Source organism: Lampris incognitus, chromosome 1, assembly GCF_029633865.1.
Source record: "Lampris incognitus isolate fLamInc1 chromosome 1, fLamInc1.hap2, whole genome shotgun sequence".
Lineage (NCBI taxonomy): Eukaryota > Metazoa > Chordata > Actinopteri > Lampriformes > Lampridae > Lampris > Lampris incognitus.
Window position 1 is genome coordinate 142607207 of NC_079211.1, and position 13740 is coordinate 142620946.

Here is a 13740-nt window from a genome sequence, read left to right on the forward strand (position 1 = left end):
GCGCTGCACCTGTCGTGTGGACTATCCGGCGGTGAGGCTGCCCGGACGTCGGAGCCCGGGGGGAGAAGTGAGAGCACTTTCACCGTGTCGCCGCCGCCGCCGCCGCCGTCGCCGCGCTGAGCTGTGGTGAGTGAGCGTTGATACTGCAATTCACGTGGTTGACAATAAGTGGGAATTAAAAGCGCCGGCTCATTCGGCACCGGGGCTCTCGTGGGGAAAAGCGTAAGCCGGTCGAGATGACCCCTCCGCCCGCTGTCATCTCCCGGCAGTTCGCTCGCCCGTGTCAGCGGCTGCGTGTGCCGCCCGTAGTGTTCACCTACAGCCGCCTTGCCTCTGGCGCGCGTGTGTGTGCGGCCGCGCGCCCGCGTTGACGAGAGCGCACGAGACACACGAGGGGGGGGGGGGGGAAGCGTGAACACGAGCGTGTTTGGGCAACAGTCTGGAAATGTTTGCACGATACCGAGACACCTGTGGGACCAAACTGTCGCAAAACAGCCGTGGGACCCGAGGCAGACTTGAGAGGCCAGAATTAGCACAACGCCTGTCCCTCATGTGATATGACCCCCCCCTCCCGCCCCGCAGAGCTTGTTCAGCCACAAGGAGGAAAAACAATACTTTTAAGTTTGCCTTGTTTGGGGCTCGACCAGGGAAGAGCTGAGGATGGAGTGTCTCGGTGCATTTCACCGTGTCTGCGGCTGCCCAGTTCAACCTGCTCTGGAAGATAAACGGGGTGTTGAGTCTTCTGGCAATTTCCAGCAGCACAAAGATCATGTTGTTAAAACGACGTTATACAAGCCAGTATATTTCCTCCAGGTTGATATAGATTGTGTGTGTTTGTGTTTTTTGTGTGTCTATGAGTATGAGAGAGAGAGAGACAGACAGATCCTGCATGCAGAATTCTGTCGAAAACTGCTAAACGTACAAAAGAAAACACCAACAAATGCACGCGGGGCAGAATGAGGCCGTTCCCCATTGATACTAAATATCCAAAAAAAAAGATCACTTAAATTCTGGATGCACCTTAAATCAAGTCTCCACGACACATTGCAATTTACAGCATTTCAAATCCAAGAGCTAGGAAAGAGTCCCCTCAGTCAGCTGGTTCTGAAACTAACTAACCCCATAACCACTAACATGAGTTTCAATTCAATGCAATGCAATGCAATGCAATTCAATGCAATGCAATTCAATGCAATGCAACACAATTCAATGCAATTCAATGCAATGCAACGCAATGCAATGCAACGCAATGCAATGCAATGCAACGCAATTCAATGCAATGCAATGCAATGCAATGCAATTCAATGCAATGCAATGCAATGCAATTTATTTTCATTAAAAACAATGCGCAGGCACATGTTAAAAATGAAATAAGGGCTGCAGCTTTGCCAAACAGTGAAAGACAGACATAGACAAACACAGCCAACACAGTATAAGAAGCCGCAGGAGCCGCTGCGTCCAGCAAACCGCCATCTTGGTTAGTTAATTCGTTTCAGACTAGCACTGCTAACCAACCACACTTCAGAGTAAACCAAATCACCAAAGAATGCAAAAACTCATATTTGGACCATTGGGACACAGAAACCAAATTACAACACAAATCGGAACGTTATCGGGCCCTAAAAAGGGAACACAAACTGGCTGACTATCTCCCCACTGTCAGAGACAGTGAGCAGAGACACATCCTCACCGCTGACCACAGTCCAGCCACTGAAAAGGGCAGACACACAAAACATCCTGGCTACCAAAAGAGCAAAGAGTATGTGGTCACTGTACGGCAGGTGAGGTCGAGACAGAGATGCACCTCCTCCTAAACTGTGAGAAATCCCAGAACATAAGAGAAAAATACCGGGAGACATTTGAAAACCCGATTCCAAATTTTCTCTCCTGGATGTGAAAGAACAATGGCCACTTATTTTAGGGGAGGGCCAAAGGTCACACCTTGCGGCACAGTATGTGTCAGAATGCCACAGCCGAAGGGTCCGTGAGTGACCAAAACACTGTCAGTTGCTTTTCAAGCACTGCTCTATGTTTCTGCCAGGTCTATCTATTCCTTTTTTCTTTTCTCTTGTTTTTTCTTTGTTTGGTACTCTGTTGACCTGATTTGTTGTCACCTGCTTTGGCAACATTGTAATTAATGCAGTCATGCCAATGAAGCATAATTAAGTTGAGTTGAATTGAATTGAATTGAATTGAGAGAGAGAGGGCGAGAGAGAGAAAGAGAGGGAGAGAGAGAGACTCACTTGTTACCCATAATCTGGTTTTCTTTTTTAAATTAATAGGTAATGGGAACACTTCGAGACCTCCAGTTTGCCCTGCAGTTTAAGATTGAGGAGCTTCGTCAAAGAGACACGCTAATTGACGAGTTAGAGCTGGAATTAGACACAAAGGATGAACTCATTCGAAGACTGCAGGGAGAACTTGACCGCTGCAGAGCCACCATCCCACTCCCAGGACCCTCTGCAGTCAGTACCGGTACATGCAATACATTTATAGTTTGCATATTAAAGCAATTGTGGTCCTTTAAGATCAAATCCTAAGCACGAATTTAGAATTGACTTTTTCAAGTGTTGTGCCTAGGGTGCTCTGCTGAGGGCGAGGACTCGGAGTACCAGACGGCTGAAAGGAAGACCATAATTTCCGAACCCTTCGATCCGGATCTCATGACGGTCAAGATCCCCAACAGAGGATGTGACAAAAGCCAAGAGTAAGACTATTCCAACAGGTTCCACCTGCTCCAATTCAAAAGTGTTTTTCTAAAACTCGCGAGGCTCATTAAGTGTTGTTTTTTTTGAGTCAGAGTCAATTTAAAAAAAAAAGTCTTCACTTTACTCAAGGCTTAACATTCTGTGCTATCAAATGCCAGGCCTAACAGGATGTCCTACATGTACACCCGCAGGTCGCAGAGGCTGATACAGGCTTCGTTTTTAAAAAATGACTTCTTCAAGCACCTTGACGGCGGGCAGATCAGGGCGGTCGTGGACTGCATATATCCCACCACCGTCAAGCAGGGCTGCTGTGTCATCGAAGAGGGATCCGAAGGGGCTCTTGCCTACATTTTAGATGGTAAAAGATGCTTCTTATGATTGCATGCATTCATTAGGCTTCACAATATTTGTAAACGTTTTGCAAAAAGGCCAGATAACTGCTTGTGTTTGGCGATAACATCTCTCGGACCTGGCCACGACAAACATTTCCAGTCTCCTTTCTTTTGTCATCATTACTTTGCTACGTTCGGTGTTCGCTGTGGAACGAGAGGTTTGCTGTGAGGGCAACGTGAACCAGGGGGGTTGGGGGTACTACTGAAAAAGAAAAATAATGCAGACGTCATTGTTTTGCACGGGTGGCGCAGTGGTTAGCGCGGTCGCCTCACAGCAAGAAGGTCCTGGGTTCGAGCCCCGGGGTAGTCCAACCTTGGGGGTCGTCCCGGGTCGTCCTTTGTGTGGAGTTTGCATGTTCTCCCCGTGTCCGCGTGGGTTTCCTGCGGGGGCTCCGGTTTCCTCCCACAGTCCAACGACATGCAGGTCAGGTGAATCGGCTGTACTAAATTGTCCCTAGGTGTGAATGTGTGTGTGGGCTCTGTGATGGCCTGGCAGCCTGTCCAGGGTGCCCAATGACTGCTGGGATAGGCTTCAGCATCCCCGCGGCCCTGAGTGCAGGATAAGTGGTTTGGATAATGGATGGATGGATGGACGGATGGATGGATGGAAGATAACTGCAGTCAGAGTAGCAGTCAGTGCAAATGGCTATTTTTCTTATCCTGGTAAATTCGTCATTAGTCCTCGCTCATAGCTCGACAATACAGTACTCTCCAATGAAACTGCTTTCAGATTCAAGGACATAAGAGTTATGTGTTCGGGCAAAGAGAAGAAAGAGACATGCAGCTCGTGTGTTGCACTGTGTTGTGTTGAAATGCCATGCGACGAGAGACAAAACGTTCGTCAAAGCTTGACTTGACCGACTCCGGGAATCTTGCGCTCACATGTACAGGTGCGTCTCAAAAAATTAGAACATTGTGAAAAAGTTCATTATTTTCTGTAATTTAATTCAAAAAGTGAAACGTTCATATATTCTAGATTCATTGCACATAAAGTGAAATATGTCAAGCCTTTTTTGGTTTAATCTTGATGATTACGGCTTACAGGTCATGAAAATCAAAAATCTAGTATCTCAAAATATTAGAACATTACATAAGACCAATCAAAAAAAGGATGTATAATGCAGAAATGTCGACTTTCTGAAAAGTATGCTCATTTATGCGCTCAATACTTGGTCGGGGCTCCTTTTGCACCAATTACTGCATCAATGCGCCGTGGCATGGAGGCAGTCAGCCTGTGGCACCGCTGAGGTGCTATGGAAGCCCAGGTTGCTTTGATAGCGGCCTTCAGCTCGTCTGCATTGTTGGGTCTGGTGTCTCTCATCTTCCTCCTGACAATACCCCATAAACCACAGGAGGTCATTGCTGAGAGGGCTGGCTGTTCACAGAGTGCTGTATCAAAGCATATCCATGGATAGTTGACTGGAAGGGAAAAGTGTGGTAGGAAAAGGTGCACAAGCAACAGGGATGACCGCAGTCTTGAGAGGACTGTCAAGCAAGGCTGATTCAAGAACTTGGGGGAGCTTCACAAGGAGTGGACTGAGGCTGGAGTCAGTGAATCAAGAGCCACCACGCACAGACGGGCCCAGGAACTGGGCTACAAGCGTGGCATTCCTAGTGTCAAGCCACTCCTGAACCGGAGACAACGTCAGAAGCGACTTACCTGGGCTAAGGAGGAAAAGAACTGGATCGCTGGTCAGTGGTCCAAAGTCCTCTTTTCAGATGAAAGTAAATGTTGCATTTCATTTGGAAATCAAGATCCCAGAGTCTGGAGGAAGAGCGGAGATGCACAGAATCCAAGTTGCTTGAAGTCCAGTGTGAAGTTTCCCCAGTCGGCGATGGTTTAGGGTGCCATGTCATCTGCTGGTGTTGGTCCACTGTGTTTCATCAAGCCCAGAGTCAACGCAGCCGTCTACCAGGAGATTTTAGAGCACTTCATGCTTCCGTCTGCTGACAGGCTTTATGGAGATGCTGATTTCATTTTCCAGCAGGACTTGACACCTGCCCACAGTGCCAAAACTACCATGGTATTACTGGGCTTGATTGGCCAGCCAACTCGCCTGACCTGAACCGTATTGTCCAGAGGAAGATGAGAGACACCAGACCCAACAATGCAGATGAGCTGAAGGCCACATCAAAGCAACCTGGGCCTCCATAGCAACTCAGCAGCGCCACAGGCTGACTGCCTCCATGCCACGCCACATTGATGCCGTAATTCATGCAAAAGGAGCCCCGACCAAGTATTGAGCACATAAATGAGCATACTTCTCAGAAGATCGACATTTCTGTATTACAAATCCTTTTTTTTGATTGGCCTTATGTTATAGTCTAATATTTGGAGATACTGGATTTTTGATTTTCATGAGCTGTAAGCCGTAATCATCAACATTAAAACAAAAAAGGCTTGACATATTTCACTTTATGTGTAATGAATCCGGAATATATGAAAGTTTCACTTTTTGAATTAAGTTGCGGAAAATAATGAACTTTTCCACAATATTCTAATTTTTTGAGATGCACCTACAACGTATAGCTGTAGAGGCGTCGTCTGTTCTGGGCTTTAGAAATGAACGCGTATCTAGCTAGCCCAGCGTATAGTACATTTCAGATGGATGCACTCATCCAATACCCGTCACGCTGGCAATCAGCACCTGCGGATGTGGGCCAAATGTGACAGGGCTCCGTAGAGCAAAGTTAAAACCTCTTCAGCTGCTGCCCTGCGGTCTTAATATAGGTCCCTGAAAATACAGTTTGCCACGCTCTACCCATTTAACAGTATCATAGACATGGACGCAAACATCTATGTTCTGCATGTGCACACACACACATGCCCACTTTAAAGCACACGGATCGCAAGACATTTACAACTGACCGTCCAAGGACAGAGGGTGTTGTCTCCTGTTGATTATTATATCTTTTTTCTGTTTCTGAGGGCGGAACTGTAAAACCCTCCGAGACTGTAACAGTGATTTACTGTATAACTGTGATCTACAATATAAGGAATATCGATTTAATTCACTGCACGTGTTGGTTACAGAGGGGCGCTTGGATATGACGAAGGATGGCCAGAAGCTGCTTACAGTTGAACCGGGGAACATGTTTGCAGAACTGGCACTGCTGTACAGATGTACCCACCCCTACTCTGTCACAGGTATCGGCGTGCGTCGTGCACAACCTTAAATATTCCTTATCCGGTTTTCCTGCTTCCCCACTAACACTGAACGGAACAATCTGTGCCACACTAACACATTTTCAGGATTTCAACGGGATCGGGTTGAATCTGTGTTGATAGCAAGTTATTATTATTATTATTTATTTTATTCTTTTGTGGATTTTGCCTCCTTTTTCTCCCCAATTACCCTATTGTCCGGGCTGTTCTGGTCGCTGCCCCACCCCCTCTGCCGATCCGGGGAGGGCTGCAGACTACCGCGTGCCTCCTCCGGTACATGTGGAGTCGCCAGCCGCTTCTTTTCACCTGACAGTGAGGAGTTTCACCAGCGGGATGTAGCACGTGGGGGGATCACGCCAGCGCCTGGTTGGTTGGCTCTATATACACGGCGCTGGGTCACGCTATTCCACCCAGTGCCCCCCCCCAAACAGATGCTCTGACCAACCAGAGGAGGCGCTATTGCAGCGACCAGGACACATACCCACATCCGGCTTCCCACCCGCAGAAACGGCCAATTGTGTCTGTAGGGACGCCCCCACCAAGCCGGAGGTAACACAGGGATTCAAACCAACCGCTGCACCAACCGGATGCCCCGATATCAGATTATCTTTGATGAGGCTAATACTGTCATGGGAGTGCAGATTTAGGACTGCGGTTTCTAATTGAAGACTTCAGTTGAATTTGATATCACGCAGCCTTTGAGGTCTTAGACAACAGCACAGCTTCAAACACGCCTTTCTGAGACGTGGCGAGGTTGAAATCAAATTTGCTTTAGTCCATAACACATCTATCTGACCTTTTTGTCTCCTCTAGTTGTACCATATAGTCAACTAAATCTCAGACAGATATTGAATCTCCAAAATTTTGATAAAAAAAAAAAAGAAAAAGAAAAATCTTTTCATGTTAGACCTTGACCTACCAGACAATTTTCAGAAGAAAAAAGGTGCCGCTCTTCACAAAACAGAGAAATTGCCATGTCTCCCTCCAGCATCAGATCTCATGTAGAGTCCAGTGGGAAAACTCTGAGGCACTGCTGCTCACATCTGACCTGGTTTCACAAATAAATAGGCCGCCAAAATGAACAAGGTCAGTTTAAATTGAAGAAAAAAAAAGTTATTTGGCCTTGTCTTTTTCCCCTGTTTTCCCTTTTCTTTTCTACTTTCAATCCCTCTCTTGTTATTTCCCCTTTCATTGCATACTGCCTGGGCTGCGCTTGCCTCCAATAACCCTCTCTAGTTCACTTTGGTATCTTTTTCTTTTGCAGCAACAGTTCTCAAATGAAGTTCCGATCTTTTGTCTTCCATGTTCAATTCTCCAAATCCTCCTTTCTCCTGGCCTTTTTTCAGGGCCACCATAATCTCTTGCCTGACCCAGAATGACTTTTTCCATTGATTCCATCTGAGAGCAATAATAAAGGAAATTTTCTTGTGCTCTGACTCATAGTGACATTGATTAAAGATTCAGGTTATTCAATTCTGACTACAAAACAAAAGTCACGATACAGTCCTATCCGACTATCCAAAGGAATTGAATCGAGTGCAACTGGACTTGGTATATATCCATGAAGATGTTTCGCCTCTTGGATAGTTCGTGCCTTTCTGACTAAACCAAGCTAGTCTTGGTCTAGTCAGAAAGGCACGAACTGATGAAGCCTCTTGGATGAGAGGCGAAACATCTTCACGGATGTCTAGTCTTGGTCTAGTCAGAAAGGCACGAACTGATGAAGCCTCTTGGACAGTTCGTGCCTTTCTGACTAGACCAAGCTAGACATCCGTCTAGTCAGGCTTCATCAGTTCGTGCCTTTCTGACTAGACCAACTGATGAAGCCTCTTGGATGAGAGGCGAAACGTCTTCACAGATATATACCAAGTCCAGTTGCACTCGATTCAATTCCTTTGGATAACCATGACCTGGATGAATGAGAACATTCACAGACAGTCCTATCAGACCATTGTACCGCTTATTTCCAATTTTCTGCACAGTTTTTGGATAAAAACATTAAATATATGCTCACAGCAAGAAGGTCCTGGGTTCGAGCCGGGGGGGGGGGGTCATCCCAGGTCATCCTCTGTGCGGAGCTTGCTTGTTCTCCCCGTGTCTGCATGGGTTTGCTCCGGGTGCTCCGGTTTCCTCCCACAGTCCAGAGACATGTAGGTCAGGTGAATCGGCCATACTAACTTGTCCCTAGGTGTGAATGTGTCAGCCCTGTGATGGACTGGCGGTCTGTCCAGGGTGTCTCCCCGCCTGCCGCCCAGTGACTGCTGGGATAGACTCCAGCATCCCACAACCCCAATTGAGATAAGCGGCTTGGGTAATGGACGGATGGATGGATGGATATGCTTTGTATTAGGCGAACCAGTCCATGTTGATGTCAACAGATAGGCATCAGTGAAAACACAAGAGTCCAGTGTAAAATCTGGATAAAAAAATGGTACTAAACTACTATTGGAGGTTGGTAACGGTCCAGAGGACACATGCTTCCATTTTTAGTAAGCTGCAGCAAGAATTTGGTTATTAATTTATAAAGAACTTCCATTTTTGAAAAAGAGTGATAATAGATCTGATAGAATTCAAATTAAGTGACCCTGTAAGGACAACTAGCTCTAATGGGGTGAAAAGATTGAGTTTAATGTTTTTTTTTTTGTGATTACATTTTTACTATTTGACCCGAAGAAATGTAGACCAATGTTTTAGGTGGGGACTGGCAGATGAGAACCCAGATGCATAACTCGAAGATAGGAAGGTTTAGGTCACAAACTTTTACTTTGGTCAAAAGGCAGGCAGAGGTCAGAATACCTGGAAATCAGTTTGATAGGTGACCAAAACTGATTCGTACTGTAACGTTTCCCGGGGAAATTGGCAGATGAGAACCCAAATGCACGACTCACAGACAGGGAGGTCACTGTAACAGTCAGTTTAATGGTCAAAAGCAGGCAGGGGTCAGTACACTGGAAATCAGTCTTGACAGGCAAAACAGGTTCAAAGCTTAAGTTCTTGTTACTGGGGTTTTCAGTCCAAATAGGCGAACTGATCCAACCCGGGGCAGGCAAGAGAAACAAGGTCCAGGACACAGGCAGAGGACTTCAGACATTGGTAGACTGGTAGAATGAGAGTAAATGAGCTAAAGCCACAAGACAATCTGGCAAAGGAGCAGGGGATCACATGTGCTGGAGCTAATCAGGGAATGGGGAACAGGTGTGGGATACACAGGGTTGATGGATGACAAAACCAGGGGCAGGAACTGACACAAGACAGGTGAGGACTTGAAAATAAAACAGGAAGAACAACAGACAATGATTGAGGTTATGATGAGTTGACTGAACTGGGAGAATGATTGAGGCTATGGGAGACAATGACTGCCGAAAATAACTGACTGAACTAACCTAGGAGACATAGTAAAACAACTGACTGAACTGAACAGACAAACACATGCACAGTTCAGGATACTGGGATGTCAGTCCAAAACAGGCGACCAGAGCAGACAAGGGGCATGCAGAAGAAACTGAGTCCAGAGATCGGGCAACAGAATCAAACATGGGCAGGTCAGGCAGAATGATCACAAAGAAAATGCTGGCTAGCTAGGCGGTGAAACACACAAGACAGTCTGGCAGGGGACTAGTGAATAGGGGCCGGTATAAGTGGTGTGGGCTGACTGGGAAATATGGCAACAACTGGTGATTCAGTAAAGAAAGGGTTATGGCTGAGGTCGTGAACTAAATGGGCTGGTAAAAAGTGTGACAGTACACATACAATCAACAAGGACTGGTCAGTTAAGTGTAGCAATAATATGACAGACCCACAAAAAGCACATATATAGTCACTCTAAGTCACTATAATAAATGCAAATGAATATACATTCCTAAACATAGATCTAGGGATGGGCAACTAGCCTATCCCAGCAGTCATTGGGCGGCAGGCGGGGAGACACCCTGGACAGGCTGCCAGGTCATCACAGATCCGAGAGAGAGACACACACACACACACACACACACTTAGGGACAATTCAGTATGGCCGATTCACCTGACCTACACGTCTTTGGGCTGTGGGGGGAAACCGGAGCACCCAGAGCAGTGTTTCTCAACCCACTCCTCAAGGACCCCCTATCCTGCAGATTTTCATTGTAACCCTGCATAGGTAGCCCTGCTTGTACTTACTCAACCAGTCATCTCATAGCCCTTAATTATGCAAGGTGTGCAAACTCAGACATTCATTGCTGATTGGTTGAATAACTACAAAAAGGGTACCTATTCAGGATTGCAAAGAAAATCTGCAGGATAGGGGGTCCTTGAGGACTGGGTTGAGAAACACTGACCCAGAGGAAACCCACGCAGACACGGGGAGAACATGCAAACTCCACGCAGAGGACGACCCCCAAGGTTGGACCACCCCGGAGCTCGAACCCAGGACCTTCTTGCTGTGAGGGCTAACCACTGCGCTGCCCCATAGCTACTAATTTAACAAAAAGAATAAAATATATACTGGTAATAACAAGTTTATCATACCAACATGTCTATTTAATGAGCCTAACACAGAAACAAAACGTCCACATTCCTGAGTGATATACCATTATTTCAGTGCAATGGGGTCTCAAAAATCACCATTCAATGATGGTACAAAAGTTAACATTCACACTAAGTGCAACAACTAATACTCATCTTTGCAGTGCACTTCTACTCCGCCCTCCCACTCCACCACATGTTTCAAGTAAACATGCATTTAGCTCAAAATGGTAAATGGACTGCATTTTATATAGCGCTTTTCTAGTCTACCGACAGCTCAGAGCACCCTTTTCTTTACAATGCATGCCTCACATTCATCCACACACACACACACACACACACATTCATACACTGATGAAGCCATTGAAACTCACCCACAGGTGGAGCAGTATAAAGCTCCGTCGTAACGAGACACTTGTGGCTGGCGTACAATAGACTGAATGTCAGCGTCGATGTTCGTGCATCCAACCTGCACGAGCTGGAACAGAGTTTCCCGTCAGCCTGTTTCTCTCTTTTGACTTGACGTGCTTCATTGTTGAGAGGCTGCTCCCAAACATGCTGGCCAGGGAGAGTGCAAAATCCCCGAGGAGTGGAAAGCGGGACTCGGGTAGTAGTCTCCAGAATTAAATTCCTCTCTCATTGTGCTTTGCTTGAAAGAAGGGGGCCTGACTGTAGTTCGCCGAGTTCTTGTTTAAATGACACGCTGGCTAACGTCCATCCCTCCTGCACTCTCCTCTGTGGAGACACACTTACAAGTGTAGCCGGTTATTTTCTTGCGCGGTGCGGGATTCGATACGGGGTGGGTGTGCTGCACCACAAGGCGACATCGCTAACCGCTCGGCTAAAGGGTCAGACCCGTTAGTGTAACCAGGTTAAAATTAATGTTTTCATTTGATTTTGTTTGAGTATGAAATATCACCAAATCCTGTCTGTGTGCTGTTATTTGTGTTTACTACATTTTATTTTATGTCATTATTTACTTTTATGTATGTTTTATAACGACCGTCATATACGTGTACTGTCGCTTTAAGAGAGAGGTCTTGTGGGTACACGGAAGAGGGAACGCGGGAGAGGCCATTTTTGTTTTGTGGGAGGAGTCTCAAGCAGCGATCGAGCCGAGCCACGTGTGTTTCTTACCGTAGCACAGTTTTGCTGGTTGAGGAGAACGTAACCTTGAGTATCCCTGTAAGAAGATACTGCAAGCTGTGGGATAAAATACTTGTTTATCCTTTCTTACATCGGAGTCCAGTGGACGGTTTCTCCTTCTAACGCACACGAGTGGAGTCCGGGCAGTGGTTGAGCTTCGACCCCCACGTCCGTAAGAAACACCGCTCCCGCTGGAGGACTGGACGTTTGTCGAAGGGTTTGAAACCAAAATAAATGGCAAGGTGGGCCAAATAGAGTCCTGTGTGTCCCCCCTCCTTCCTTGATCATGATGATGATGATGATGAGACTGAGGGCCCCCCACAACACCTGGGGCCCCACCCAAAATAGAACACAACGCAGAGCTACTGATGAGAGTGACGGGCGTGCAGCAGGCTGACCAGCATAGAACACCGTAGGACTGCCCCCGTTACATTAGCTAGGGGCTAACATGTCTTATTAGTAGTTTACAGTCGTCACCTTCTCCCGGAAGCGCGCCCTCGAAGAGACTTCTGAGGATCTGCACACTTCCGGATCCCACCGCTGCCACCAATGTAACCGGTTATTTTCTTGCCCGGTGCGGGATTCGATACGAGGTGTACTGCACCATAAGGCGACATCGCTAACCGCTCGGCTAAAGGGTCAGACCCGTGAGCTAGGGGCTAACGTGTCTTATTAGTAGTTTACACAAGTCATGCATGGCTTGTTTCAGCTCGACGTGTTTTTGACTGTCAAACATTATTCGCGTCACTGTGCGACGGGACTGAGAGAAGGTCTCAAAGTTCTCAGCCATGTTATCGTCTCCACAAGCTTTGGCTACCTCTGCTACACGTAGCTTCGCCGTCTGACAAGGGCTTCTTTGCTTTAGCAAGCTCAGGGGAAGGGGCACAGGACGCCTTGAGAGATGACTCCTGCGCATGCGCGGCTTTGGTGGAAGGCTTGGCCGTCTGCGTGTTTCTCCTTTGAGGTCAGCGATGATGGCGGCTCCGGCACTTCCGGTGTCCGTGCCATATTTGTCTTTGTGAGGGGGCTATTGTAGACTCAAGTTGAAATCCGTCACGGCTGATTTTGTTTCCAGGCACACACACAGGTTTATATTCTGTACATATCATATTCTGCTTGATAGACACGGTTCTTCAGGTCAAGTTCTCTCTTTTTTTTCGCCGCTCGTGTCTCTCCTCGTCACGTGTCGTTGCGGAAGCGGCCCGCCGAGACCAAGACGAGACCAGTACGCAAACAGTGGCTTGGCTACAGGCCTCTTGTGTTTCGAGAGAGCGCCGTCTATCAGTGGACAGTATAATTACAATTGGGATCCGGTTCAAATGTGGTCAAATGGCCCGCTTGCTTCCAAGTCCCAACGCATGTGAAATCAACAATGTTATATTTGGAGACTGACTGAAATTGTTTTAGAAAAGTGCTATACAAATAAAGTTATTATCATTCCCCAAGCGGGACGGTTCAGGTTGGGCGGTTTGGTGACAAAGCAAGAGAAGCAAGATTGAGGTGGCTTGGGCATGTGTGGAGGAGAGGTGCTGGGTATATTGGGAGAAGGATGCTGAATATGGAGCTGCCTGGGAAGAGGAAAAGAGGAAGGCCAAAGAGGAGGTTTATGGATGTGGTGAGGGAGGACATGCAGGTGGCTGGTGTGACAGAGGAAGATGCAGAGGACAGGAAGAGATGGAAACGGATGATCCGCTGTGGCGACCCCTAACGGGAGCAGCCGAAAGTAGTGGTAGATTATTATTCCTCAAGCGGCCCTGTGATGGCCTGGTGGCCTGTCCAGGGTGTCTCCCCACCTGCTGCCCAATGACTGCTGGGATAGGCTCCAGCA

The 13740-nt window shown here is 47.1% G+C and overlaps 1 protein-coding gene across 1 annotated transcript in view; it reads left to right on the forward strand.

The window, feature by feature from the left end:
* The first annotated feature begins 2285 nt into the window (after positions 1–2285).
* The window catches only part of prkg1l (protein kinase cGMP-dependent 1, like), a 31063-nt gene continuing 19608 nt past the window's right edge, over positions 2286–13740 (forward strand). Inside the window, exons 1-4 of the mRNA XM_056280032.1 lie at positions 2286–2475; positions 2581–2707; positions 2900–3066; positions 6135–6248. Of these exons, the coding sequence (XP_056136007.1) occupies positions 2286–2475; positions 2581–2707; positions 2900–3066; positions 6135–6248 (598 nt within the window). The remainder of the gene's footprint in view (positions 2476–2580; positions 2708–2899; positions 3067–6134; positions 6249–13740) is intronic.